Below are 26,215 nucleotides of genomic sequence, written 5' to 3'. Positions count from 1 at the left end.
GTGTGGGTAAACAGGTTCGGTGTAGACTGGGGGCGCAACGTTCGTCTGAAACGTGGTGTGAAGATTTTGGCCCTTGATATGCTACACAGAAATGAGGTTTCGCACCACAATCCTTCGGTGCGTTCTGGCCCCTGGGGGTCGTCCCCTTTGTCGATCACCTGTGAGCCCTCCTTATGCACCTTGAGGGGGCGAATCTGAGTGTAGTCGTCCTTGGCAAGAAGGATGAGAGGCTTATGCGCCACAGCTGAACTGTGGCTCCTGTGGCTTCGACCGATAATCTCTGCTTCATTGGAGAGCAGAGCGATGGCCCCAGCATGGCAAAACAAGCCACTCCCACATGGCATGTGATAACTCCCTAATTCGGATGGGTCTGTTCTTCGCAGTAATTTTACTCGTACAATTCTACTTTGATTCGTAATTCTCAATCCGTCTATACTGGGGGGTATTCTCACCTGAAGGGACCGTGCTATTGTGCCACTCGAAAGAGACACACAGGTGCACAATCCACGGCGCCCGAAGCTTCACCATGCAACAACAAGAACGCCCAATTGCCTTAGTGTACAGTTTCCAGCTTCCATCATTAGGTTCATTCCTCATTATAGATCTTCACCTTCTCACTGATCTCCCAGATCCTGCTCTCATAGCTCTCCTCAATCTGCTCACCCTTTCCCCCTGCAACTCGGAGGATCAAGTCGTTCAAGCTACTTCTACCCAGGATATCGACGTGGTCGCCTGTATTCGGTCCGCCACGAGGGCTGAACCGATCTGGCTCGTGCGGCATCTCAAAGGTCGTGATTTTGATGTTTGCAGGATTATACCTTTTGATTTCTCGCCACCCTTTTGCGCACATGTATCCGGTGGAAAGGAGGTTGACAGTACCGTCACCTTCACCAAAGACGACCCCATGGTCAACGCTGCCGGCCTGCTGGAGACGGCCATTGGGAGAATTAACACTGGTATCGATGGAGACGTTGATGTACCCGTTCAGTGAGTGGCCGTGCTCCTTGTAGAAGTATGAGCGCTCAGTAGGCTTGCCGATACCATAGAAGCAGTAGATTTTCATGTCAGGCGCATATGGAAGTCGAGACTCTAGGGGATTCACCCAGGTAAGAGGGTTGTTTTCGTTTTGTTCGACTTCGGCTTTCGTATGGGCGATGCCATGAGAATACGAGTGCTTGATTTGCTCCGCATACCAAGGCTCTGCTATATGCATAAGATAGTCAAAGGCTTGTGTCATTGTGAGATTCTTGCGCACGGGCTCCGTAAGATTGCCACGCGGCTTGAACGAGATGAATGTTCCGTGCGTCTTGTTCTGTATTGGAGGCGGCAAATCGTCTGGAGCCCACGTAGCATTGCCCCATACCGCATCACCGCCTTTGGGCAGCATCGACGATATACCAGGCATGGCGCGGAAGATCTCTGCGCGGTCTTCCTTGGATAAGAACTTCTCCAGACCGTAGACAGCAAAGGCATTGAGTTGAGCAGTGTCTTTCATCTCGCCGGAAAGTACTGCTGGAATGTCTTTTGCTGTTCCGAGCATGCAACCAGAGATGTTGATCCATGAGTCGATATGTTTGTTAACCCACCGGGAGCCTCCTTTACCATGATCCTTGTGTTCTACCCACTTCATAAAGTAGAAAAGAACTTGGCTGCCCATAGAATGCGAGACGAGGACTGCCTTCTTACCAGTTGTCATTTGTGCCACCTCGATGTAGTTCTTAAGCCGCGTGAAGTATTGATCCCTGCGCTCCAGGTTGGCATAGGACAGGCGCCAGTCATAAGCAGCCGTGAAAGCATTTGTCGGATCATATCCGATGGTGGCGAGATTTTCCAGAATTTTGTTCCAAATCCAATACCCGGTAATGAAGAAATCGGTGGCATCAAAGCCTTGCGCTGCTCGTAGCTTGATGTCTGGAGGATCAAGTCCTGTCTCTTTGTCCAGCATGATGTGCTTCTTCCAGGCAGCTTGGTCCATGACGAGAGCTCTCATCATGGACCATGAACCCCACAGCCGCTTCCGAAAGTACTGCCTGGACTTTTCGCCCGTGGACCAGGACTCCAGTCCCGTAGATATCACTCCAGGCACCATAATGACGGGATGGTGGGCTTTCACTCCCTGGGAGAGCAGATGGAGACCAACGGAGAACGAGTCATAGTTGACGACATCCCGTTCAGCTCTCGAGAGGTCCTTCACATCATTCACTATGCCTATAGGAATGACATCCAGCAGACTGTCTAAATTGACCTCCAGCAATCCTTCTAATTTGATAACATCTTGCGACTGAGCAAACAGTAAAGCCAACAATAAGCCTAGCAAGCCGCCCAGTCCAAATGTGATGCCGGATCTTCTTTTACTGTGTCTCCTCTTCTTGAGTTGTTCCAGCTTCTTACTGGAGACCAGCTTGACCTCTTCGTTGGGATCTGGCGTACCATCGCGACTAGGTTCGGGGGAGGGTGTAGGTGACTCGTTGATGATGTTGGCAATGCGGCGGCGGAGAGAGGACATGTTTGAAAGTACAGCGCCTCGAGCAAGCAGTGGACTTGCATGGAGGCACGCGATAGTATAATATTCCAGGGGTGGGCGCGGATTCTTCGGGGTATGGGTTGCTGCTGAGTGTGCAATTAAATCATCCTGGCCTGGCCCTCTCACATGTTTCGTCATCGGCGTTTTCTAGGGCGAGAGATCTTCAGGAACAAATCTTCTCCATGCGATTCGCTTTCCACCTCCAATATGGCATTCTTGACCACACCTTAGAAGCCAGAATACCATGAGCGGCAATGCCGCTGCTGCTGTCGAGTCGCTCAGCGGCAGCAAAGTCAGCGCGGTCTCTGCCAGTGCGCACTTCCAAACAACTCCTGCCGACATCCACTACCTACAATACTCACTAGAGAAGGAAGCCGAATACCTTCCTCAGATTCGCGAACTGATCTCCAAAGACCTCTCTGAACCCTACAGTATCTATGTCTACCGGTACTTCCTCTACCAGTGGCCTGAACTCTGTTTCATGGCCGTTGACGCCAACGATGACAACAGACTCGCCGGAGTGGTGATCTGTAAACTAGAGCCACATCGAGGAGGACCATTGAGAGGATACATCGCCATGCTGGCCACGAAGGACAAGTTTCGGGGCAAGGGCATCGCCACAACGCTTGTCAGCAAAGCGATGGATTTGATGATTGAGAAAGACGCAGACGAGATCGCGTTGGAGACCGAGGAGACCAATACAGCGGCCATGAAGTTGTACGAGCGACTGGGGTTCTTGAGGAGCAAGAAGCTGCATAGGTACTACATGAACGGCAACAGCGCGTATCGCCTGCTGCTTTATCTGAAAGAGGGGGTTGGCAGTATTCTGACACAGGACGAGTTCAATGGTCCTGGTCTGGAAGTACAAGACGAAATGAGATACCATCATCGCTATCAAGAATCTCCGTAGGATGTATTAAGTCGTGGCATTGTCTGAATCATTAGAGACAACCGCCTATCCACTCCTCCCACCTCCTTACTCCTTTGCCCGCTTCTTCTCCTCTGACTGCTCCTCCCAAGACGTCTATCTTAATGTCATACTCTTCCGCCATCAATTCAAAACTGAACTTGTCTTCGCCACCACCACCTAGAATGTCTTCCTCTGCATCGGTATCTACGTCTTGGCCCACAGTACCGAGACCTTTGCTTCTGGAAACACGTACCCGTTCAATCTCGGCCTGTAGGCGTTCCTTGACCGCACCTGTCGGTAATGCGGTGAATAAATCCTGCTTATTGGCCGCGATGAGGACGGGTAGTGCGATCTTGTTTTTGCCTCGAGTTTTTCGTCTCTGAAGGACCAGTAGTGTATCGTGGAGGTATACAGCAGTGTCACGAGATGTGGAAGAGTCACTAGTGTCCAGAACACTTGAGTCAACCACAAATATGACCCCGCGGAGGGCAGGATTCTGGATGTGTGATAAGGCCTGGTCCGACCTGAGCTTTCCATGGCCGGGGGTATCGATCATTACATATGGTGTCGATTGTTTGTCTTTCAGGCTGACATCATTATCGGAGCGATATTTGTTGGACCCCAAGGGGACGGAAGGCGGAAGTAGTAAGCTGACGGAGGAGGATACTTGGGAAGTGCGGGTGAGTGCTGCTTCTGCTTGGGAATCTTCTTGTTTGGAGGATCGTTTTTGTAGCTGGACATCCTGTTAGTCAAGTAGGTTGACAAGAGCCCGACCGGGCAGAATCTCACCAAAGAGACCAGAGAAGTCTTGCCTGCGCCGCTGGAACCAAGAAGGAGGAAACTTGGGACGACTCTGGCACGAGCAGTCTGGGTGTAGAGGTACAGGTGGACAAGTAGTGGCAGGGTTATTGTGACCAGGAATGCGATGAGGATGACAACAGGATCGCCGGACAAGAGCCTCGTAGCCCAGCCATCCGTAGATGACCAGCCCATATCGAACAAGACTGGCCGAGGCAGATTGAAGAAGGACCGTTCAAGATGGCACAGTGTCTCCCTCACGAACGCATGACGCAAATAAAGCGGCTGAGAACAAAGAATTACCAGTGGCTGATAGGCGGGGTCGGAGTGAGACGTTTATAGTGTCGTGCCTTGCATACGATCATCTGCTATTTGCGGATTGGGCTGGGCCTCGTCCCAAATCGTAAACTGCGCTCACACGGAGTCCTTGGTAACCAAATCCTCGTCTTCGTCACAACACAATTCTTACTGCGTTTTACTTTGCATGTTTCTTCTCCTTGCCTGTCCCATTCCGACCTCAACTTCGCCCACGAAATGATTCTACGGAGCATCTATCTCCTGGCGGTTGCCATCATCCCTTTTACGCGTGCTGATGTTCAAGTCGTCGCACCCCAACCCGGGGACAGTATCACCGGACTCAATCTGCAGATACAATGGAAAGACTCAGGCAACTCACCTCCTCTCTCCCAACTCGCCAATTATCAACTCTTCCTGTGTGCAGGAGGTAACGATGAGTCCGCCTACGTAAGAACACAGAGCAGTGGAAGACGGGAATATGAGGCTGACTGCGTGTGCCCAGATTCCGATCGCAACACTTGTTGAAGAAGGAACCTTTACCACGGGCAACTCAATCACTATTACCTTGCAGCCGGGTACTGGTGCTAATATTCCCAACGCCTATTTCTTGAAATTCGTGTCCGCCGCTACAGGAGGCACTGTCATCAACTTCTCCGATCGTTTCTCTCTCAAAAGCATGACGGGCACATTTCCGGCCGTGGTACAGCAAGGGTTGAGGACTGTTACTGGTACTGCCGGCCCAGCCGACGTCAACAACGTCCAAGCCCCTCAAGCGGGCGCTGGTCCAAACAACCCATCTGTCGGAGACGCTGTCTATAGTACCCCTTACACCATGCAGACCGGGACAATCCGCTATGCCCCCATGCCTCCAATGGCCCAAACAAAGATCACTGCGAAGAATGCTTCTCCTTTGTGGCCAACCAGCGCATATACAGTCTACCAAACCATTGCCGGCACCCCAAATGCCGTCACAACGAACACCTTGGCCCTGACATTCAGCGTTTCTAGTCGCGAGAATCCTGTAAGATCCCCTCAATACCTTCTAAGAGACCATCTGCTGACTCTTCCAGGTGGCTGCAGCTGGTCAACCGACCGACTTAGCAATGCAGAAGTTCCTTAACCGCTGGAAGGATTGAAAGTCAACGAGCAAAACAATCACATTATGAAAACATCAACCTGCATGGTTCGTTGCGCGAGTGTGATATAGTTAAGTTTATGCCCAGGAGAATGGAGTTTTGGTCGGATCTGGGTGTCGATTAAATGCACTGTGTGCCTTTTCTGGTTGATGGAAGTGGGATCTATATGTGCCTCCAACGCCTTGCTGAACGATTCTTGAGTTAAAACTGTTGGAGTACCACAGCCAATGTCACCGGTATATCTCATCAAACGGTCTCGTGTCCCGAAAACAGCTGTCCCACACTTCATTGACAACCTTGACTGCTTGTACGTCGTCTTTGCAGTTCGGTCGACCCATGACTGACCGTATCGCTCGCCGTCGGACGCAGTCCTGGTGATGGTTCGTGAAAGAGAGGATCTTGTTGCGAAAGAACTCGTTGGCCCAGCGACATTCACCGCTGAGGTTGCTTGCCCGAATCTGCGTGCACTAGTTAGCTTGGATATCTTACAAGGTCGGCAGATCCTGACCTCCGAACACGCCGCATGTCTCAGATCATCCTCAAGGGTCAAGTTCGTCTTGAACCGCAGGTGGTCATATGCATGCACCATCTCGTGTGCCAGTACATCCTCCAGGACAGACCGTTCCTGCACATAGTTTGCACATATCTTGATGCCGTATTTATGGTCAAAGCCACCTTGCATTGCCTCCTCGTCGCCTCTGCACGTTCTGCAGTGGATGTTATGCGGTCCCAAGTCACCACCCAATTTGTGAATGTTCTCATTCATGAATCGGATTATCGGCGAATATTTCAATAAATAGTCCCGGCTCTCTTCGCAGCGTTTGCAATCGAATGCGCTATATCGATCGTCCGCATCGGCCCAGTACTTTTGCGCTCCTCCGGGAGACATGCGCCCGGTAATCATGCGGAAGAAATTTACTGAACGATTCCACCAGGTGTTGCTGGGGAGGAAGTCTGAAGCATCTTGCTGGGAAGGACTAGAGGACGAGGTGGAGGAGGGGTGGTCAGCCATAACGAGGGAGCTTTGATCTAAGGCCTTGGAAGAAGAGGGAGAACAAACAAGAAGCAGAACTACCCATTCAAAGAACAAAGTGACACCGAAGCTGTAGACCAAAGGGGAAACTTGCGATGATTGACCTTGGAGGTCCTCCCCCCTCATGCGCCAAGCTCAAATCTGACTCGCTCACTTATTCTTAGGTTTGCATGCTCATCCGCCTTGTCAATAAAGTCTGATTGGCAAAATTTTCGGAGAAAAGAATCATCTCTGTCACAGCCTTGTGTACTTGTCTTGAAGGGCGTAGGCCCGAGTCTTCCTTTTCGTACCTCCCTTTGACTCAAGATGAGCCACCCCGACTTCGGCATTTGGAGTCTCAGCGTGGTGCTACAAGTACAACTATCATATCTTCAGAAAAGTTTGAAATCGAAACAATGAGGGCTGGAAAGCATTTGACGATCGTCATTAAAATTGGTAAAGACGCTACTTACCGGTGATGCCCTATCTATTTGGGAACGTCAAAAAGAAGAGGTCAACAAGGACGAGGCTTACTGTAGTACTGGCGATAGGGACTTCCTCCATTGTCGACGAGACCACCCACGAACCCATCATTTCGATTCTCGCTCAGATTGTAGAGACGGCCGTCACTTTAAGGCGAGATGGGCATCGCGTCGTCCTTGTGTCGTCCGGGGCCATCGGGGTCGGGCTACAGAGGATGAATATGCCCAAGAGACCGAAACATCTGGCTCAAATTCAGGTAGGTTGGCAGACGAGCCCATTTCTCTCATTATGTCTCTCAGTATCTCGAGATCGCCGATTTTAACAACAAGCTAAATCATGTCTTGTCAACTTCAACAGGCCCTTGCTGCTATCGGTCAGTCCCGCCTCATGTCGATCTGGGACTCCTTCTTTGCACATAGGAACCAGCCCGTGGCCCAGATCCTGATCACACGCAATGACATCGCCGACCGCTCTCAATATCTCAATGCGCAGAACACGCTCGCCGAGACCTTATCGATGGGGGTGATACCCATAGTCAACGAGAACGACACGTTGGCGGTGTCAGAGATCAAATTTGGCGACAATGACACTTTATCTGCTATCGCCGCGGCCATGGTCCATGCAGACTATCTATTCTTGATGACTGATGTAGACTGTCTATACGACAGGAATCCCAGGAAGTTTGTCGACGCGAAGCCAATCCTCGTGGTTGACGACATCGATGCTCTACAGGTGGATGTCTCGTCTCAAGGGTCGGCGTTGGGAACGGGTGGTATGGCTACGAAGATCGTCGCCGCGCGACTAGCGACTGCCACAGGTACGAGCACGATCATCACAAAGTCTTCAAAACCAGGGAATATTGCCGCAATTATACGCCATCTCCACCCACCTGTAGAGGTCGATGGTGAGACTGGCACAATGCTTTCCGTACCAAGTATCCCGCCACCTTTGCATACACGCTTCCTTCCGTCCTCATCTCCAATCCGCAACCGCGCATTTTGGATCCTCCACGGCCTCGCTCCCCACGGCACACTCTACATCGACCGCGGTGCCTCCGTCGCGTTGGCGAATAAAGCCGGCTTGTTACCCGTCGGGATCGTCGATGTGGAAGGGACATTCGCTCAACAGGAAGCCGTCCGCTTGGTTGTCGTGGACAAGACACCACTGGGTAGCTTATCTCCCATGGGCAATTCTAACTCGATCTCCATGCAGTTGGTATCGAGGGAAGAAGAGATCGGCAGGGCGGTGGTGAACTACTCATCCGCGGAGATCGCGAGGATCAAACGGCTTAGAAGTTCTGAGATCAGAAATGTCCTGGGATATGCCGATAGCGAGTACGTTGCATACCGGGAGAATGTAAGTCTGCATGCGAGTGCCAGCGGCGATAAGAGCAGGCCGGATACTCCGAGTGGACCACGGACACCAACGAAAGAGAGAACGCCGGAAGCCAGTGTGGTGGACTTGAAAAGTTGGAAGGTCGAGTAAAATACAGAACACTATGGCCCGGACATTGTCGACCACACAGACGATCATGTTCCCTTGGACGCGACATGAGGCAGAACGAAGAATGAGTTTTGGTTTTGGTCATGGCGTGGCGTCATATGATCTGCATATGCTTGGGGCGTCTTGATACCGGGGACAGTAAGCAGGGGTGCATATCTATAGAGATGGTGTCAATGTTGGTCGAATATTTCCACTAGAAAGGAGCGGCTAAGTAAGTGATCGACAAATAGCGGACAAACAGCAAGCCTCAGATCCGGCTTCGCCAGTGCTCGAGAGTGTCGAGACAGTGCACAAGCCTCAGCTTGTGACCATCGTTTCGGCCCTAAGATACCCCGTACAAGTTTGATCGTACAAAATCCCGCCCGTAGCGAGAGAAAAAGTTCACAAAGCCGACGCCTGAAAGGATTTCCAACAAGTAGCAGATCTCAGCAGAGAAAGCCAGAAAGAATCACCTTGGGATCTATACCACCAGAGACCTATCCGGGGCGGCTTTCGTGCTAAGCCCACATCGTTGCCTGCACGCCTCGAATCCATCCTGGCTTCCCGTCCCGATGGCCGGGATGCGCAGACCTGTGGCCGTCCAGTTCCCGCCGGTGAGGTTGATGAATGGCATCACCTGCGTACCAATGTCCTTCGGCATCATGAAGAACGCCTGTGCGATGTTCAATGTTGCTGGGTCGGCGTCGTTGAGAAATGAGTAGAGCTGATTGTTTCCGCAGCCTGGGAAATCGTCAGGAAAAGCCACAGTCGTTTGGCACGAGAGTAGACGCACCCATATTGTACATAGAATGCACACTGGCCTGGGGAAAGATGGTCATCATGCCCGGGGTCAAGACTTGCTGTACCAGCCGTGCCCCATTCTCTTGCACCATGTACGTATGGGTTGTTCCACTCACTGCAACGACCAAGTTGTGGGCTCTATGCAAGTGTGGTGCAAGCATCGCGCATGGCCCGAGATTGAGCTGCGCCACCGTCGCCCCAATGGTGGAGAGCACAGGCCAGGTCGCTGCATTTGCGTTACAGACGCTACCCGGCTTCCAGGAATACACCGGGTTCGAGGAAAAGTTGTAGAGAAGCTGCTGGTCCGAAAGCATGTGGAGCCGGTCACTCATGGTCGCCGCCATCTTCAAATTCGCAACCAATGTTTGATCCACCGTTTGGTCAGCGGCCAGAATGGGCAGTGGTGCGATGAAAAGAACGATGGCGGAGACGGATCCGACGCACGCCGAGAGCAGCATCGTAGGAGGTTTCTTGAGGACACAGATATAACTGATGATGAATGTGGCTATAGTTGTGATGAGGGCTGCTAGAAACAGGAAAGGCGACGGTCATAAAACCTGTGGATAGTCTCGATATCGGTCCAAATGCTTTGCTCCAGTACCGACAGTCTGGATTGGTCAAGCAGAACCAGAAGATTGGGTCTGAGCATGACACAGACATGGGTTCGATCGTTCTTATGTGCTTTTGCTTTCCAGCTTACCGCTGTTCCAGGCACTTGGATCCGTTCCATCGTTTTCTCCCTTTGAAACTCCAGGGACGTAAGCCTTCCGAACAGCAAGTCAGGCTCTGTGCAAAGTCGAAAGTTCGCAGTATTTTCTAAACTGGTGGTGGAGGTCCACAAGATATCATTGGGCATTTTCGTTCGTTGGTCCGCTTTGAACAAGTCCATTCATTTGATACGAATTCGAGCACTCGCTTCCGTTCGCAACGCATTCCCACCGTATCAAGTCCTGCATCGTGGCCGGATGTCACCACCAACTCACATCACGGAGAGGAATGGTAGGGGAGGATGCTACCAATGTGCAGAGAAGGGAGCCAGATAACAGGAATCGGGCAGACAGCTATCCGGCGAACGGTGTGAAAGAGACGGGTAATCGCAGGAACGGGGCCCTGTGCCCTTTCCAGGGTCAAAAATAGTAGAAGAGATTTTCGAGAAACCGGAGGTTATTGTGAGGCTCTGGGTCCGTGAGACGACTCAACGTAAAGGGGTGGGTCGAGGAGCAGCGAGGTAGAGAGAGGAGTATTGATTAAGTGGCAAAGCATGAGGTTCCTTGTCGAGTCGTCGACATCCTGGACAATCGAGCGGTAGCGGGAATCAAGATCGAGCTGGAGATCATCGGGAAAGAAGTGATGATTTTAAATCCTTTCTAAACCCACCATTGTAGAGGCTGTTTGACCAAAATCTACGCGCAGCTCGACATCGCACAGAGATGGCGATGGCCTGAAGCTGTACGCTCAGGATACGTTGCGAGACTTGGTTTCTGTGTGTAGCGTTGACGTGTTCGACATCACCAGAAATTGATGGTTCGGGTACTTCTCTTCATTATCAGTAATCCAGTGCACCTACCATGAAGGTCAGATAGTGCGAGGACCTATAGACAAAAAGTCGGTGAGGCTGTCAGTTGCTTCGAGTATCGCAGCTGATTGGAGAGGGTGTACCCCGTAGGCATCTCAACTGCTCGACAACTGGTGGCAGTGTAGCATTGAGCGAGTTTGCACGACGACAATGGGATATCAGTCGAACTCCTACCCCAAGCACACCCTCGGTTGTGTGCCATGCGAATCTTGGACACTTGTAGCACAACAGGATCTCTGTGCACTAGAGGCAACAGCTTCCAGAAACATTGTTCGCCCTCTGAGAAGAGGTAATTGTCATGCAAGTTGTAACTCGCTTCCAGGACAAGGGCACGAAACGGGAGAGCGCATGAAGAGGCGAGGTTGGCATGACCGATTGAGATGGCGAGTTATTGTTTGTGCTTCCCCTTACTAGCTAAAAAGTGCGACAGAACCCAAGACCAGGACCTGCATATCAAGGCGTTATCCCGCTGCTAAATGTGCACATGGCAGCGACGCCGTTGACACCGAGTTGCGCCACTGAGTCAAGCGTTGCGCCAGTGCTTTGGGCCACAAATTCCACCTCTTTTAGCCTGCGTTGATGGCGATAGCCTTTGATCCTTTTACAAGGGGCAGTTTGTGTTGGCATGTTCTCCCATGGTCGATGCGGGATCCGATTCTTTCCCAGCAACATCACCTTACCACCTTGTCACGTAATGGCAGCTAGTCGGAAGAGGCTGGCGCAGGTGGCAGGGTGACCAGGGGCGGCCAGAAGGGGGGCTTCTTAGGTTTTCAGGACAAGGATAGGCTGAACGGAATTCGATGGGCGACAGGCTTGATTAACTAGGGGAGGCGTGGGCATTCCCCCGCAAGGAACGATAGGCTCTCGGTTGGATACAGGAGATGGCGGATTACCACGCTTTGACCTATGGCATCGAGAGTGACAGAACTGAGAAGAGGTTTGGAGATTGCGCACCGTATACGAGGACTCATACGAGAACTCGTACGAGAAACTGAGGTTGATGAAGTGCTCGCCCGTCCGTTGTGGTGCTTTCGAAAGACGCGCTAGAAGTCGATGATGGAAGTTAGAGAACGAAGTAGAGCCATTATTTGCCCAAGGAGAGAGGCAGGAGATAGCAGTAGCAAGGCTCCTTACCCGAAACAGCCCCCAACCCCTGGTAATGAGTGGAGTGGGTATGAAAATCAGGGGAAGGCACCGCCAAACAGCCCAAACAGTGCTTTTTTTCGGGTGGTGCTTTGGCTGCTTTGGCTGCTTTTCGGGGAGTCGAACACGGGTGGCTTGGACACTCACCAAACGAGTTTGGCGCGTTAGACCTCCACCACTCTGTGGCCTGTGCCCGCAGGCCCGGTCCCTTTTGGTGCCTGCGCCCGCCTCCCTTGGTTCTATGGGGAATGGGACATTTTGAGTTCTGCCTCAATGCACTACTGGAACTCGGACAGATCGGGGTCCCAAGTCGCCGTCAGGGATGAATTCACACACATCTGGCAAAGACTCAGAGAGAGAAACGACCACTACTTTCCACGAGCTGCTCTAGACACCAAAGAAGTCTCCCCTCTGGTTTCATACCTTGTTGTTGGTTTCGCTCGCCCTGCTACTGTTCTAGCTCTCTTGCTCAGCCTGCATCCCACCAGTCCGTTATCGCATCCCTGACCTCCTCGTAACTGGCAGCATCGCAGGGTGGATGCTCCCCTTCCCTCTTCGACCTCCTCGATCGATCCTTGCGAACAGGCGGTTATTGCTCGAACATCTCTCCCATTGAGTCCTCTTCAAAAAAGCGTCATCCGACTTTCAACACCTCGACTCGGTCGCCTGTGTTTCCATTCTGTTACTCTCAAGACACTAAATCCTTCAAGAATCCTCCATCACACCGCCCCCAACCTCGCTTGACTTCCCAGCAGTCCTCGTTTGTCGCGACTTCCTCTCCGTCTTCGTCGTCTATCCGTCAGGAGTCAAAACGAGTCGGTGGAACCATATACAGGCCAAAAGAGCAGACACAGGTGAAGCGGGTGACTTGTTGATACCATGGCTGAGTGATTACCGCCATGTTCTGGTCTGAAGCGGAATCTCCAGTCGCCACAGTTGCGGAACAAGTTGATGGTCTACAAGCCTGCACCCTTACACACTCTTTCTCTGTCGACCTGGCTCCTTTCAGAGGAGTGCTGTCCTGACTTGAGAAGCGCAGTCTGTGTCAAGAGCGGGAGCATCGCGAACACAGTTTCTGCCACGCACGAACTCTTCCGAAGCGCTTGCATTCCAAACTAGGCTGGCTCTGCATATAGACCCGATATCCCCTTGATTCGCCAGTCGCCTTTCCAACTGCAGGCAAATCAGATCCCAACTGCAGGTACATTCTGCAGCAAAGCATTGCTGGCACATCTGCACCGGAGATCTGGATCCTGCACCCTGCCGTGTAGCCTGAGCCTTCTCCAGCAATTACGCTGCGACCAAGATCGCTGGCTCATGCTATTTGCCCGACCCTCGTCATTCATGTACCAACATCAGCCCACCACTTGACGAGTCCAAGGCTCTCTGTTAATCATTAGACTCAAGAAGCAATGGACACATCTGGCGATTCTGTTGTCCATAACAACAGACGGTCGAGGTCGAATTCGACATCATCTCCGGCGCCGACTGTCAGGAAACAATCCACTGCTGTTGGCTTGCAACATCTAGATTCTCGAAATGTTCACCTGAGAACCAGGCCCAGGAGTCCAGAAAGCTCGATGCCGCTCACCAGCCGATTCCGTTACGATAGAAGTCGTTCACGAAGCCGCCCGGAAAATTCCCTGAGCCCGAACCTCAATATCAACCGCTGGTCGCATTCAACATCTTCAAGTGTCTCTGGTATCGAGGCAGATGCGATCCGTACACGCGCAAACACATCGCGACGCATGAGCATTGGCCCCTCGCTAGTGTCCTCTTCCGCACAGGGGAAAACCTCGATGCATAAGCGGAGATCGTCCAGCCAGAGTCCTCAGGCGAGACAGGGTTCGGGCTCAGCTTTTCTTCAGGTGGAGCGGACTCACGCTCTACGAGACACCAATCCAGTTGGTGTTTCGCCACACCTCACTCCCACGTCCATGTTTAACCCCAGCGCTGGGGAGTACTTTGGCGAGACCTGGCAGAGTCGGAGGACTGGCAAGAATGGGGAAGCGGTCGCCGTGTCTGTCCATTATATGAGAACAAGTCCACAGCCCACCATGAGATCCTCCGAGAATGTTACAACTCAATACATGACACAGGCTACTCTACCAAGTACCCGTGAGAACCTCCCTACAACGAACGTGCGCGATGGATCGATGAATGATTCCGCTCCGCCGCATATACCCACACGTGTCAAAAGTCATCGAAGTCCGACGCAAAAGACTATGCTCTCCAAGGCTCTGGCGGTAGCCAATACTGCTGTATTGCTTGACAATGCCCAGAACATTGAGGGAGCTATCGAGGCATATGCAGAAGCCTGTGAGCTATTGCAGCAAGTTTTGATCCGTAGCTCGGTCCTCGATGATCGAAAAAGGCTGTCTGACATTCGAAATGCCTACTCTAAAAGAATAGCCGACCTTCATGACCTTGACAATTCCTTTTCTGATCTGATGGAGAAAGCTTTACCTGAAGATCCTCCTCTTGATGAAACCAACAACTCTTTCTTCAGCAGTGACGGTATCGAGCCGGATACGACCGAAGTCCTAGAGTCTGTCCAGATCCCCCCTCGACAAGAGTCTTTGCTACCGGAAATATTTGGCGGAGAATCCTATATCAACGAGGTGTCAGCCCGTAAGAGGATACATATCCCTAGTCTAGCGGTGCCTATGGATGCGCAGTATATGCCACCCCCTCTTTCGCCGAGAAGGCCCTCATCTCCCACAGTCGATAGGGACGCGAACACGCCTCTTGCGACTAGAAGACCGAGCGATGCTCCGACAGCTGCTCTTCACACTCGCGAAGGTAGCACCGAGTCTACTTCTTGGTTGGACACTCTCGAAGACGGCGACTCAACAACGTCTCGGTCCTCTCGACTATCGTCTTTGGATTTTGGAATCCAGAATAACCACCATATTGTCGACGACTTCGAAGCAGAGTTCGATGCTGCTCTTGACGCTGCCGTAGATGCTGCCTACGATGACAATTTGACAGAGGAGCCCACTCCGAGGCCGGATAAAAACATGCAGGATTTCAGTGACGATTTCAGTACCCCTGTCCCTCCTCCCTTTCAGCCAGCCTCCAATGGCCATTCCCTTCTGTCGTCCGATGTCGAACTGACTCGAGAATATGATGAGGGAGAGTCATCAGAAGAAGAGGAACGATTGCTGGAAGAAATGACCAAAGGGTTTGTCTTTGATGATTTTTCGTTCGACAACAAATCGAAATCGGCACTCCCTCGACAGTCGGACTCAAGTACATTCTCAGGCAGAACCTGGACAAGTTCTCTTCCATCAACCACGGCAACAAATAACACCACTTTGAGCACTCTGGCAGAGTCACTGGAGTCGTCCGCGGAAACATCCCCTCCACCAATTCCCCCAGCAAAGGACTCTCCTTTGACATCTCCTCCAAAGACGGCCCTTTCCCAAGCACCGCCCATGGCTTTACCGGCTCAACCATCCAGCAGGCCGGTTAGTATTGAGAAGTATAGTGGACTGAATATTCGGGAAAGAAGATTCTCGGGTCGGAGTGGAGAGCAGCTCAAGATCGAAACCTTTGTGCGACGGAACTCTTCGACCATTCCCATCAAGCCGATCGCGGCCCCTCTGTCTGTTCCTGACTTGGACGTGCCTGCAGAGCAGCAAAAGGCGTCCCAGACAGGGCCGGCAGAACCTATCGTTCCCTCCCTAGCACCCATAACGCCGATGACGACCTTGCCCTCGAACGATTCTGTTCAAAGTGAATCCCCTGGCACTCCTGCCTTGACACAGGGAGGTTCACAAGGCAGCATCGAGGACTCGGCAGCTATGCCGCCGTCGCCTGCAAAGACGGGAAAGATGGGACCCCCCGCCGCGGTTAAGAAAAATCTATCGTCGTCGAGTTTGAGGGTGCGAAATTTGTCGGTGGCCACGACAGAAATTAGTGCAGAGTCACCAATCACACCCATCAGTGCAGGCTTTGGTGCAGACAGCAGAAAGGTAGTCCCGCCTCTACCGTCTGCTGCGTTGCCGACGCCATCGACGGCAGCTTTTGGCCCCCAACTGCTTCAGACAGGGGGAATGTACTTGTTCGATGATATCACTGCGACGGATCCCCCAAGGACACCACGTAGTCCTGATGGCCCCAGTGTATCTCCTCCTCAGCTCCTAGAACCCTGTCCGGAATCTTTCCTTCTCCGCCCTTTCTGGCTGATGCGATGTTTGTACCAGACGCTTGCTCATCCAAGTGGGGGATACCTGACCACGAAGCTATTCATTCCTCGGGATGTATGGAAGGTGAGGAATGTCAAGCTCAAAGCCCTGGATGATAAAGTGTCGCAGTGTGACCTTTTGACGGCTGCATTACTCAAAATTGCCAAAGTCGACACGTTTGATGCGGACTCGGTCCTCGACGAGCTACAGGCATTTGAAGCGGTCCTGGAGCAAGTTCGAAACACGTTGCAGAAGAAGATGGGCAACGATGTAGGCCTCTCAGGCTCATCTGGCCTTTTCAAGTCCGCAGGTGAAGACCACGAGACTGGGAAATCCAGCAGCACTGCGGCCAAATCTATTGCATCCAGCTGGCGCAAACTTCGATCCAAGTCGAGTACTCCGGCTATGGGAATCCTGAACGGGCAGAAAGACGGGCTGTTGTCTGGTCCAACAATGGCGTCGTTACCCATGACTTCATCCTCGGCTGTAGCTTCTGCGCGGTCACATCTGAACCGCAAGATCGCACCGCCGCCGACCCCAACGCAGTTGATGAATGTTCAACCTGTCCACGCAGCCTACATGTCGAGCTTAGCACGTCTCTTTGACGCAGCCCAAGTGCTCGATGGCATTGCCCGGCAAGTGGAAGACCCTGGTCTGAAGTGCAGTAACAAAACCCAAGTGGGGTTGGAGCTGGGTGTGAAGAATGCCGCCGAGTTTTTTGCGTTCTTCATCATTCGGTTTGTCATGGCCGATTTGATGCTGATGGTGGACAAGTTCCTTAAGAGAGGAAGTGAATGGGTCCTGGCTTGATGCGTACCGCTTTGTGACGTTATGGGATGTCGGTCTGTAATGCTATCGGTCATGATGTTGCAGATGATTGTATGTTGCCTTCCAGCGGCATTGGCGGTGTTTGATGGTGCTTCATTGGTGTTTTACGGGATGTTCTTGTTGCATTATGGGAAGAATTTCAGTCGCTACAGTATCTGGTTTGTCGTTTTACCATTGTTGCCATTGTGTTTTATGATACCACCCAGTGTTTGGAGGCATAGGCTATGTGGAACAGCCTTCAAGACCCATCAGAGGGGGTGGCGGCTTGGAAGGGGTAGATAGAGAGATGATGGGCACGAATATGTGGTCATTGTCTTAGGTAGACTGAGGAGGGAGCGATGATGTTGGCGAGATACCTAGAGATCAGAGACCTTGCCTAGGATGTACCTAGGTACCATTTGTATGCAATATGTCTACCCATGTTATCCTTGTTACTGCGAGCCGTTGGTGTTTGCCCCGATTGACGGTCATTCGGAACAGAGAACAGAGAAGCCGCGCGCATCGACAAAGTCGTCGTAAAAAGTATCCACGTGAAGACGAGGAAGCAAGAAGCACGCATGTGGTATCTCTTACACAATCCATCGAGCGCAAGAGAAGGTAGACCTTCCCAAAAGGATCAGGCTCGAGCCCAGCTCTCTGCATCCTGCTCTGAGCCTGCTATGTAGAGCTCAGGGAAGAGATCTCGAAGCACGTCGTCCACTTGCTGGTCGCTATACTGTTCCAATCCCTCCTGCACAAGTCCGACGCTATCCTGAGGGTGTCGTGATGACTCAATCTGTGCATCAGTCGCCGGTGAATGGCGCTCGGTGTCATGCTGAGCGACACTTTCTGACCGCGACTGGCTTGGCTGGTTTCCTTCTGTCCCAGCTTCTGTCGCGTTGATGATTGCGTTGGTCATTTCGTGCGGTGACAATCCCTGCAATCTCTTGAACATTCGCTGAAGATGCCACTTGCTGAGCCGGACCTGGTCTGAGAGCTGCTGCAAACTTATTTTCTGCCCCCGAGAGGCTGTCGTCTGCACTAGATCAACAGCATGACGGATCTTGACCTGTAGATGATCTTCCTGTTGTAATACTAGCAAATGAGGTTTGCAACGCCTGCACGCCCGGTATCCAGCTTCTTCGGCCAGCGGACCGTTGTCGTAAAAGACAACGTTTGCCCGGCGCGCCAATCGAGCTTTGCAATCCGGGCGGCAGTATATTCCTGTTGTTTTGACAGCGTATACAAACTCTCCCACAGCCTCAGAGTTGCGGAAAGCTACCGCCGACCACCGAGCTGTTGTGCTTGAAAACCCTCGCGCCGACATCGAGCATCTATCAGCTTTAGAGTCGCAGCTTGCTGAGCGCGGACATTGTGAGCCTCGAGGAAAGCACAGGAGTTTGACGTCGGCTTGCGAGGTCCTCATCCTGATGGACTCTCGCCTGCTCGTTGCTGTCGTTGCTGTCGTTGCTGTCGTTGCTACACGTGCTGCAAGTTGCATCCCTCTGGTAGGATGAGACAGTGGATATTGATGCGACTTCTCAGAGCCGGAGCCTGGGATATCCCTCGGTATCTAGATCAAACAAGAGTCTTCCTTTGATTGGTGATAACTTGAGCAATTCGCCTGATAGGAACCATGCGTAAACGTAGTCAGAGTGGCTCCAGAATATTTAGTTCCCTTTGTAAGAGTGGACACAACGTGCTCTGGCCCAACAATGGCACAGATCAATGAGGGAGGAACTTTTCTGGAACGAAAAAGGGCTGATGTTGTTCTCACAGGAGATCGGGGGCTCAACCGGAGTCAAACTGTTGGCGGCGGAACGGACGCCTGGATCCTAGAGTTGCTGTGGAAGTGACCAATGACAGGCATACATGATATACCTTTCTGCGTTACGCTGACTGCTTTTGTTGCAGAAAGGACGCCATTACGCTTCAGACCGATTGCAAAATTGTGCTCTCAATGATACCGATGTCTCGTACATTAAAAATCCGGTTGTATACGCGCGGTTACCATGAGTCATCTCGGCCTCGACCGATGGGTATAAGAAGGGGCACTGTGGTCGAGGATGAGAAGTTGTTGCACGACACCACATCACCTCGTTTGGCTAAACATTGTCTTGTCTAGATTGCAAAACACCAGTACCTTCTCGTTCATCCCAGTCGACATGACTCATGAAGAAATTTCGCCAGCAATTCTTTACTGGGGCACGCCAGTGGTGTTGATCAGCACCACGAACCCCGACGAAAGTGCCAACATAGGCCCAATGTCATCAGCCTGGTGGCTTGGGCACGGCTGTATGCTTGGACTCGACGCTTCTTCCCAGACCACACAGAATATGCTTCGCACCAACCAGTGCGTGTTGAATCTTGCCTCGGACAACATGGCAGCGAATGTCAACGCATTGGCTCGAACGACCGGCACCGACCCAGTCCCATCCTCGAAACAGGACAGAGGCTATGAGTTTGTCAAAGACAAGTTTGGGTGCGCCGGGCTCACATCTCTGCCTTCAAAGAAAGTCGCTCCTCCCGGAATCAAAGAATGTCCCGCTGTCATGGAGGCGGAAGTGGTGGCGGTGCATGAAATGTATGGAGGAAGAGCGGTGCAAGGTCTCGTGCTCGCGATCGAGGTCAGGATTCTGCGAGTCAGCATTCACAAGGAACTCAGACTTAATGGCTTTCGAAACCGTGTCGATGCAGACAAGTGGAAGCCGCTGATCATGATGTTTTGTGATCTATACGGGTTGAAGGACGGGAAGGTGAAGCAGTCAAGACTTGCAGAGATCGAGGAGGAACTGTACAGAGGATTGACCGAGACGACAGGAGAAATGGACGATGATGTGGACGACAATTTTGGAGAGCATGTCGTCGGGCTGACTGCTTCGCAACAATAGAATATCAACGGGTGCAAGAGGAATGTCGAAAGTCCATAGATTGCATGCTCAATAGATTGCGAAGATCAATTCTGGTCTACCAATATTCTTCAGGAATAAGTAAGATCACTGAGGCTGTGCGAGTGATATCTTCTGGGAGTCTAGATCTTATGTTGTCAAAACATCTTACCACTTGCACAGACTCCAAGTGCTCTCCCAGTCTCTCGCTGGGGTAATGCAATGCCGGTCGAGTGGGTTCGTCAAGCTGCGACTAGGAGTTCAAAGAAACTGGTGTAGTCCCAGTGTCCGGAGATCTTGATCCCAAGCTGTCGTTTCTCGTGGTCTTAGCATCACCCTTCGTCTTGCCAGCTAGGAGCAGCATCATTTGTGGTCCCGAAATGTACTTTGACTGAAGAAGGCTGTAGGAGATTCCTTGGTCAGTGGCAGCCGAAATGGTGGGCGCTGCATGTCGAAGAAAGGGAGGGCAGCTTAGTCTCGGCCTAGAGCTGTAGGGAACTTGCCAGCTTCAAGACGAGGTCATCAGAGTGAACACCGATATCCTATCGGGTGTGATTGTGAGAGGGCGAGAGTTGTTGAAGCAATGGATTACGGTGCCTGGGTGGAAGTGGCAGGGATAGGAAGTGATGCAGCCGCAGGCTTGAACATGCTGCGCCAAATGTACCTCTGATATCGCTGGCCCAGGTCGAAATTTTGGCGGCCATGAGCAGCATCTGTCGCTATCAGTGGCTTCATCGTAGGCTGCATCGGTCGAAGTCTGTTACACGCATCGTTCGACCCTTCCCCTGTCAACCTATCTGACCACTCGTGGACTAGCCTGGTCAGAAGTTGCAGGAAAGGTCAAATGACCATATTCCTCTATCCTGTCTGCCTCAGTCGCACCTCGTTCTGATTTCACATTCAGCCTGCGTAGGCCTGCAGTGCATGTCCACGACCCAATCAACTTACGCAGACATCTCAGATGTGATATACTATACAGCGGACTCATCTGATGGCATTGAGGAAAATGGCTGACGTGCACCAACAGACAAGCCTGATTATTCGATGGCACACATCCATGACTTCCTCTTCATCGTCAGCCGGACCCCGATTTACCAGATATCCAACCCCCGTGCTTCCAGCGGACAGATCAAACTTGAACTGGACAAAAGACGCAAGCTCTCATGTGGCAGTGTCTGAAGATCTTTACGACGGACCATGCTTGTGGGGTAGCCTGTACAAGACAGCTTGCTTGATGGTTCGGAGCGCGAACATCCATCGTCAACAAGCGCTAAACCCATTGTCTCTCCGCCTTCGTGTTCAACCGTAACACAACGTATGATAGCCCGACAGGAATAGAACTTGGCTGGGCTCAATTGGAAGTCGACGACCGTTAACCCTACGTTACTGGCTTAGAGCTTCGCAACGGGCGAATGAATCACCTTCGTGCGGCATTCATTTCTGAAGAGCAGCCTCTCTACCAAGAGGGTTTCGACGTCATTCTGGCTGCGGCTTCACGTACCAGAGACATGGAGGAGTTGTGTCTCAAATTGACATGAGTCCTGGCGAGACTATCGCCGCAAAGACCTCGGCAGCAAGTCAAACAGGTCTACGTCTCGTGCTGGTGCAACTTTCTCTGCACGGAAAATACGCTGCATCTAACCCACACCATCGGCATCAACGCCTTGGGGCGACTGCGAAAAGTGCGACATGGCGTTGAGGCGGACTTTCAACATTGACCACCCCGCTCCAAACATTCCTGGCAAGAAGAGGCGGTCCGCCTGACCCTATACCCCCCTGCAAATACGAAGAGCTTCTCCAATGGACGCTTGATTGATCCTGTTTGAGATCTGGGCATCTTGCGGCATTCTGCGATTAGGTTTCTTTCACCCGAAATACTCTCTCTGCTGAAACGCGGGGTAGTGTGTATAACAGCTCGAGGTCATCCACCCTGCCGGACCTACTGATCTTTGCATGGGCCGATCCTCCTCCTCTTGTCTTAGGTCAACAGAATTCCAGGAAAACAAAACAATGCTCGAAGTATACTGTGACCCTTGCACGGTCAACAGCCGCAAGGTTCTGGCAGGCCTCGACCTCTTGGGCACCCAATACCACTTCAACCATATCGACTATTTCACCAACGAGCACAAGAGTCCCGCATACCTGAAAATCAATCCACATGGCACTGTGCCAGCTGCGGTTGATGGGGATCTACAGATCACTGAGTCCAATGCCATTCTGCAGTACGCCGCGGATGACTGTGGTTCGATGTATCCGAAAGACCCCAAACAGCGATGTGCTGTAAACCGCTGGCTTCTGTGGGAAGCCTCAGTCTGGTTTCCCAGCTGCTACATATATCTGGTAGAATATGTGGTGAAGCCACTTCTCCAGGCCGAACCCGATCAGGCAGCCATTGATGCAGAAGCACCAAAGTGGCACAAGCATGCCGCCATCCTCGACGAACAGTTGTCTAAAACCAAGTGGCTTGCTGGTGACGATGTCACCATCGCCGATATTGCCGTAGCCGCTCCTATGCACCTGCATGCCGCCCAACGCCTGCCGCTCGAAAAGTATCCTCACCTTACGCGCTGGCTGACGGACCAAGTTGAAAAGCTGCCTCAGTGGCAAAAGACCCAAACCGCTGTCGACAGAGCCTTGTTGCCAGCTAAGGCTACCACTGCCAATGGCACAGCTACATTTACCCGCGCTAATTTCAACTACACCAAGGACGTTGAACAGCGGACGGAGCTTTATTTCTACGAGTGCGAGGCTGCAAAGGATATCCATGAGCCTGGGGATGATCCGCACGAAATGACTGTGACGGACGGATGGCACAGAGCCGACTCTTTCTCTGTTGACAAGGAAGGATTCTCGCTTAGCCACTTCAAGACGGGATTTGAAACCTGGGAAGACGAGGCTTCAGTTCGCGAGCAGTTCTACCCCGAAATAGTGGAATTCTTAAAGAACACCACAGGCGCCCTGCGTGTGCTCGTCTTTGACCATACTATCCGTACGCAACGGAATGAAGCCAAGAAGCTGACCCAAGAGACGAATACTTCGCAGCGTGCACCGGTCATGCTGGTGCATTGTGATTACACTGCCGAGTCCGGTCCTGCCCGTGTCCGCCAGCTATTGCAGGATGAGGCTGAGGACCTCCTTTCTCGACGCGTGGCATTCTTCAACGTGTGGAAACCACTTCACCACACCGTCGAGGAGCGACCATTGGCCATGTGCGATGTCTCTTCGGCTCCAATGGAGGACTTCTTCAAGCTGTACCTCCAGTATCGTGATCGCGTTGGCGAGAACTATGTCATGCGCCATTCACCCAACCATAAGTGGTGGTACTTCCCCAAGATGGCGCCGGAACAGGTGATTACTCTGAAGACATATGACTCTGAGACGGACGGGCGTGCTCGGTTTGTAGGGCACAGCGCATTTGAGGATCCAAACTCTCCCCCCAATGCACCGATCCGTGAGAGCATTGAGATCCGTACCATCGCTTTCTTCTGACAACTTCACTGGCCGGGGATGGGGTCCAGATTCAGATATGTAGCTGTAAAGGACCAGCTGCAGTCTTCTTGTGGTAGCTGCGTAATTCCGGAACTGTGTTTTCTGGCCAGACACGTTTTTCAACCCCTTCATTCACACTCATCCTCAGTCTGTCTAATGCACCTAGTGATCGATTTCATCATCCTCAGGTGGGGTTAGTCCCACATGTGCGAGACCAAAGGTCGGAACACGATAGAGCAGCAGGAAATCCATCGCCTGCGCCCAATTTGGACAATTTCACCTCCACTTCTCCACATCTTGGGGGAAGATGGAGGATGGCTGCCATGATCTGATGGCCGAGGGCGTGATGGCACGGATTGCCTCTCCACATGGGCAAAGAGTCAGTAAGTATATATTGTGTCTGATCCTGCGGGCCTGGGTCATGGGTTGATATGTGACTGATTGTCTTGTGACTTGGGTGGAGCACGACGTATCACTGCCACGTCGATTCTGGCAACATGTCTTCGTCCTCCAGTTCAACGGCTTTGCTACCGCAGTATCCTGCCACATACTCGGGAATCCCAGAGAGACTATTGAACAAAGCAATTCGGGAGAAGTCAAGACTGTGGGAAAACCAATCCAAGGAAGACCAGACCCCCAGGAAAAGAGGCTTGGCCATCCCTGCTGGTATTGGCCGCTCGGATTTCCTCAGGGCATTGGATGATTTGGCGAGAACTCTGGGGGAGGAGCACGTTGTATTGAACGACAAGCCCCTTGAGGATGGATGGTGAGAAATAGGATGGCCGCTCTTTTGTACCGTCGTGGTCAACAGCTGACTTTCTCTCAAGGTATTTGGAGCGTATGTTGAGATTGTCCTCAATACCCGGCAGAGGTTGATACGTTGAGCAGATCCCAATACGCACGATTCCTACATGATCATGGACGCCGAAGAGACAGTGTCGTCAGCTTGCGTCTACCCAGCCAATGTGCAGGATGTTCAACTTGTGGTGAAGTGGGCAAATAAACATCTTGTCCCCCTATATCCAATCTCTATGGGACGAAACCGTACATGATGCCTGCTTTCTTATCTCCTTCCGCTGAGCCCTCGCTGACGGACTTGACAGTGGGATATGGAGGTGCCGCACCGCGCGTGCGTGGCTCAGTTACCGTCGACCTTGGCAGACGAATGAACAAGATCTTAGATATTGATCCAGATGACTGTACCTGTCTGGTTGAGCCGGGTGTTTCATTCTATGCTCTGTACGAGGAGATCAAGAGGAAGGGATACACCATGTGGGTGGATACGCCCGACCTTGGGGGAGGCTCAATCATCGGCAACACTCTCGAACATGGAGTTGGCTACACGCCATATGGAGATCACTGGTCGACTCATTCGGGGCTGGAGGTAGTTCTTCCCACTGGCGATCTGCTCAGGACAGGCATGGGGGCTCTCCCTGGCAACAACACCTGGCAGACATTTCCTTATGGATTTGGGCCGATTTCAGAGTATGGCGGGACCCCGGATGGATATCCCATATGCTGACGATGGGTTGCAGTGGGATCTTTTCACAGTCGAACTTTGGAATAGTCACAAAGATGGGCGTTGCTTTGATGCCAGATCCAGGCGGCTGCGAAAGCTTCGTGAGTGACCTGGGCTTCCTGACCTTGACCTCTCGTGGGCCAACTGACTTTCAAAGATGTATACGTTTCAGCGGGAAGATGACCTGCTGCAATTGGTACGCTGAACTTCCAAACACCACACATGAAAGATAGCTGAACATGACGCGAGATCGATATCGTTCGACCTCTGAGAATCGCCAACTTGCTTGAGAATGTCGCCCAAATCCGACACAGCACCGTTGAGTTGGCAGTCTCCGGGCTCCCACGATCACATTATTATCAAGGTACTGGCCCTATACCGGAGGAAGTGCTGCAAGCCCATCTGGAGGCCACGCCGCTCGGGCGGTGTTCATGGATCTACTATGGGACGTCGTACGGGCCTGAAAACATTCGGAAATACAAACTGGACATTGTCCATCGAGAATTCACCAAAATCTCCGGTGCCAAAAGGATTGACCCTGACACACTGCCCGAGGACCATTATTTCTGGTCACGGGCCAAAATAGCCGGGGGCGAACCAGACTTTGAAGAGCTATCGTACATGAACTGGGTGCCTAACGGCGCTCATTTGGGATTCAGCCCTGTGTCGCCGACTCGAGGCTCGGACGCGCTGAAATTATGGAAGATAGCCAAGACGAGGCACGACGAGCATGGAGTCGACCTCTTTATCGCATTTTGCGTAGGGTTGAGAGAACTCCACATGATCAATCTCATAATCTATGACCGGGGCAGGCCCGAAAGGAGAAAGGCTGTCGAAAGCTGTATGCGCTTGATGATCGAGGATGCAGCGAAACAAGGTTACGGAGAGTATCGGACCCATCTTCTCTTTCAGGACCAAGTCGCCCGGACATACAGCTGGAACGACAATGCTCTCATGAAGTTCAACGAGAAACTCAAGGATGCCCTCGACCCCAATGGCATCCTTGCCCCTGGGAGATGTGGTATTTGGCCAGAGCGTTACCGAGGACGAGGTTGGGAGATAGGCAAGGACGGGAGAGAGACTTCCGAAGGGGACGGGTACGACCGGCTGGTGCAACTGTGAAGCTATGATGGCGGGGGATGAGGGGGCTATTAGGCTTT

The 26,215-nt window shown here is 52.1% G+C and overlaps 12 protein-coding genes across 12 annotated transcripts; 7 read left to right on the top strand and 5 right to left on the bottom strand.

Moving 5' to 3' along the window:
• Nucleotides 1–586: 586 nt before the first annotated feature.
• On the bottom strand, nucleotides 587–2,506 carry Z517_11339 (uncharacterized protein; the record flags this gene model as incomplete). Its single annotated transcript, XM_013422923.1, has 1 exon — nucleotides 587–2,506. One exon carries the CDS (start codon nucleotides 2,504–2,506, stop codon nucleotides 587–589), a length of 1,920 nt encoding a protein of 639 aa, XP_013278377.1.
• A 262-nt stretch (nucleotides 2,507–2,768) lies between these two features.
• Nucleotides 2,769–3,434, top strand: Z517_11338 (uncharacterized protein; the record flags this gene model as incomplete). Its single annotated transcript, XM_013422922.1, has 1 exon — nucleotides 2,769–3,434. The coding sequence occupies one exon, from the start codon at nucleotides 2,769–2,771 to the stop codon at nucleotides 3,432–3,434; it is 666 nt and encodes a 221-aa protein (XP_013278376.1).
• Nucleotides 3,435–3,465: 31 nt separating this feature from the next.
• Nucleotides 3,466–4,427, bottom strand: Z517_11337 (uncharacterized protein; the record flags this gene model as incomplete). The annotated part of the gene is made up of 2 exons (XM_013422921.1): nucleotides 3,466–4,167; nucleotides 4,224–4,427. 2 exons carry the CDS (start codon nucleotides 4,425–4,427, stop codon nucleotides 3,466–3,468), a joined length of 906 nt encoding a protein of 301 aa, XP_013278375.1.
• Nucleotides 4,428–4,766: 339 nt separating this feature from the next.
• Nucleotides 4,767–5,665, top strand: Z517_11336 (uncharacterized protein; the record flags this gene model as incomplete). The annotated part of the gene is made up of 3 exons (XM_013422920.1): nucleotides 4,767–4,976; nucleotides 5,032–5,550; nucleotides 5,600–5,665. 3 exons carry the CDS (start codon nucleotides 4,767–4,769, stop codon nucleotides 5,663–5,665), a joined length of 795 nt encoding a protein of 264 aa, XP_013278374.1.
• Nucleotides 5,666–5,895: 230 nt separating this feature from the next.
• On the bottom strand, nucleotides 5,896–6,677 carry Z517_11335 (uncharacterized protein; the record flags this gene model as incomplete). Its single annotated transcript, XM_013422919.1, has 2 exons — nucleotides 5,896–6,123; nucleotides 6,174–6,677. The coding sequence occupies 2 exons, from the start codon at nucleotides 6,675–6,677 to the stop codon at nucleotides 5,896–5,898; spliced, it is 732 nt and encodes a 243-aa protein (XP_013278373.1).
• A 478-nt stretch (nucleotides 6,678–7,155) lies between these two features.
• Nucleotides 7,156–8,645, top strand: Z517_11334 (glutamate 5-kinase; the record flags this gene model as incomplete). Its single annotated transcript, XM_013422918.1, has 2 exons — nucleotides 7,156–7,416; nucleotides 7,518–8,645. The coding sequence occupies 2 exons, from the start codon at nucleotides 7,156–7,158 to the stop codon at nucleotides 8,643–8,645; spliced, it is 1,389 nt and encodes a 462-aa protein (XP_013278372.1).
• A 478-nt stretch (nucleotides 8,646–9,123) lies between these two features.
• Nucleotides 9,124–9,901, bottom strand: Z517_11333 (uncharacterized protein; the record flags this gene model as incomplete). Its single annotated transcript, XM_013422917.1, has 2 exons — nucleotides 9,124–9,383; nucleotides 9,436–9,901. The coding sequence occupies 2 exons, from the start codon at nucleotides 9,899–9,901 to the stop codon at nucleotides 9,124–9,126; spliced, it is 726 nt and encodes a 241-aa protein (XP_013278371.1).
• A 3,841-nt stretch (nucleotides 9,902–13,742) lies between these two features.
• On the top strand, nucleotides 13,743–17,162 carry Z517_11332 (uncharacterized protein; the record flags this gene model as incomplete). The annotated part of the gene is made up of 1 exon (XM_013422916.1): nucleotides 13,743–17,162. The coding sequence occupies one exon, from the start codon at nucleotides 13,743–13,745 to the stop codon at nucleotides 17,160–17,162; it is 3,420 nt and encodes a 1,139-aa protein (XP_013278370.1).
• A 634-nt stretch (nucleotides 17,163–17,796) lies between these two features.
• Nucleotides 17,797–18,486, bottom strand: Z517_11331 (uncharacterized protein; the record flags this gene model as incomplete). Its single annotated transcript, XM_013422915.1, has 1 exon — nucleotides 17,797–18,486. One exon carries the CDS (start codon nucleotides 18,484–18,486, stop codon nucleotides 17,797–17,799), a length of 690 nt encoding a protein of 229 aa, XP_013278369.1.
• Nucleotides 18,487–19,324: 838 nt separating this feature from the next.
• Z517_11330 (uncharacterized protein) lies at nucleotides 19,325–20,050 on the top strand (the record flags this gene model as incomplete). The annotated part of the gene is made up of 1 exon (XM_013422914.1): nucleotides 19,325–20,050. One exon carries the CDS (start codon nucleotides 19,325–19,327, stop codon nucleotides 20,048–20,050), a length of 726 nt encoding a protein of 241 aa, XP_013278368.1.
• A 2,007-nt stretch (nucleotides 20,051–22,057) lies between these two features.
• Nucleotides 22,058–23,536, top strand: Z517_11329 (uncharacterized protein; the record flags this gene model as incomplete). Its single annotated transcript, XM_013422913.1, has 1 exon — nucleotides 22,058–23,536. The coding sequence occupies one exon, from the start codon at nucleotides 22,058–22,060 to the stop codon at nucleotides 23,534–23,536; it is 1,479 nt and encodes a 492-aa protein (XP_013278367.1).
• Nucleotides 23,537–24,033: 497 nt separating this feature from the next.
• Nucleotides 24,034–26,177, top strand: Z517_11328 (uncharacterized protein; the record flags this gene model as incomplete). The annotated part of the gene is made up of 7 exons (XM_013422912.1): nucleotides 24,034–24,302; nucleotides 24,364–24,374; nucleotides 24,425–24,580; nucleotides 24,640–25,021; nucleotides 25,072–25,156; nucleotides 25,213–25,251; nucleotides 25,305–26,177. The coding sequence occupies 7 exons, from the start codon at nucleotides 24,034–24,036 to the stop codon at nucleotides 26,175–26,177; spliced, it is 1,815 nt and encodes a 604-aa protein (XP_013278366.1).
• Nucleotides 26,178–26,215: the final 38 nt, after the last annotated feature.

The sequence above is a fragment of the Fonsecaea pedrosoi genome (genome assembly GCF_000835455.1).
Source record: "Fonsecaea pedrosoi CBS 271.37 unplaced genomic scaffold supercont1.8, whole genome shotgun sequence".
Lineage (NCBI taxonomy): Eukaryota > Fungi > Ascomycota > Eurotiomycetes > Chaetothyriales > Herpotrichiellaceae > Fonsecaea > Fonsecaea pedrosoi.
Note: the sequence above shows the minus strand (reverse complement) of the source record. Positions and strands in the feature narration are given on the sequence as shown.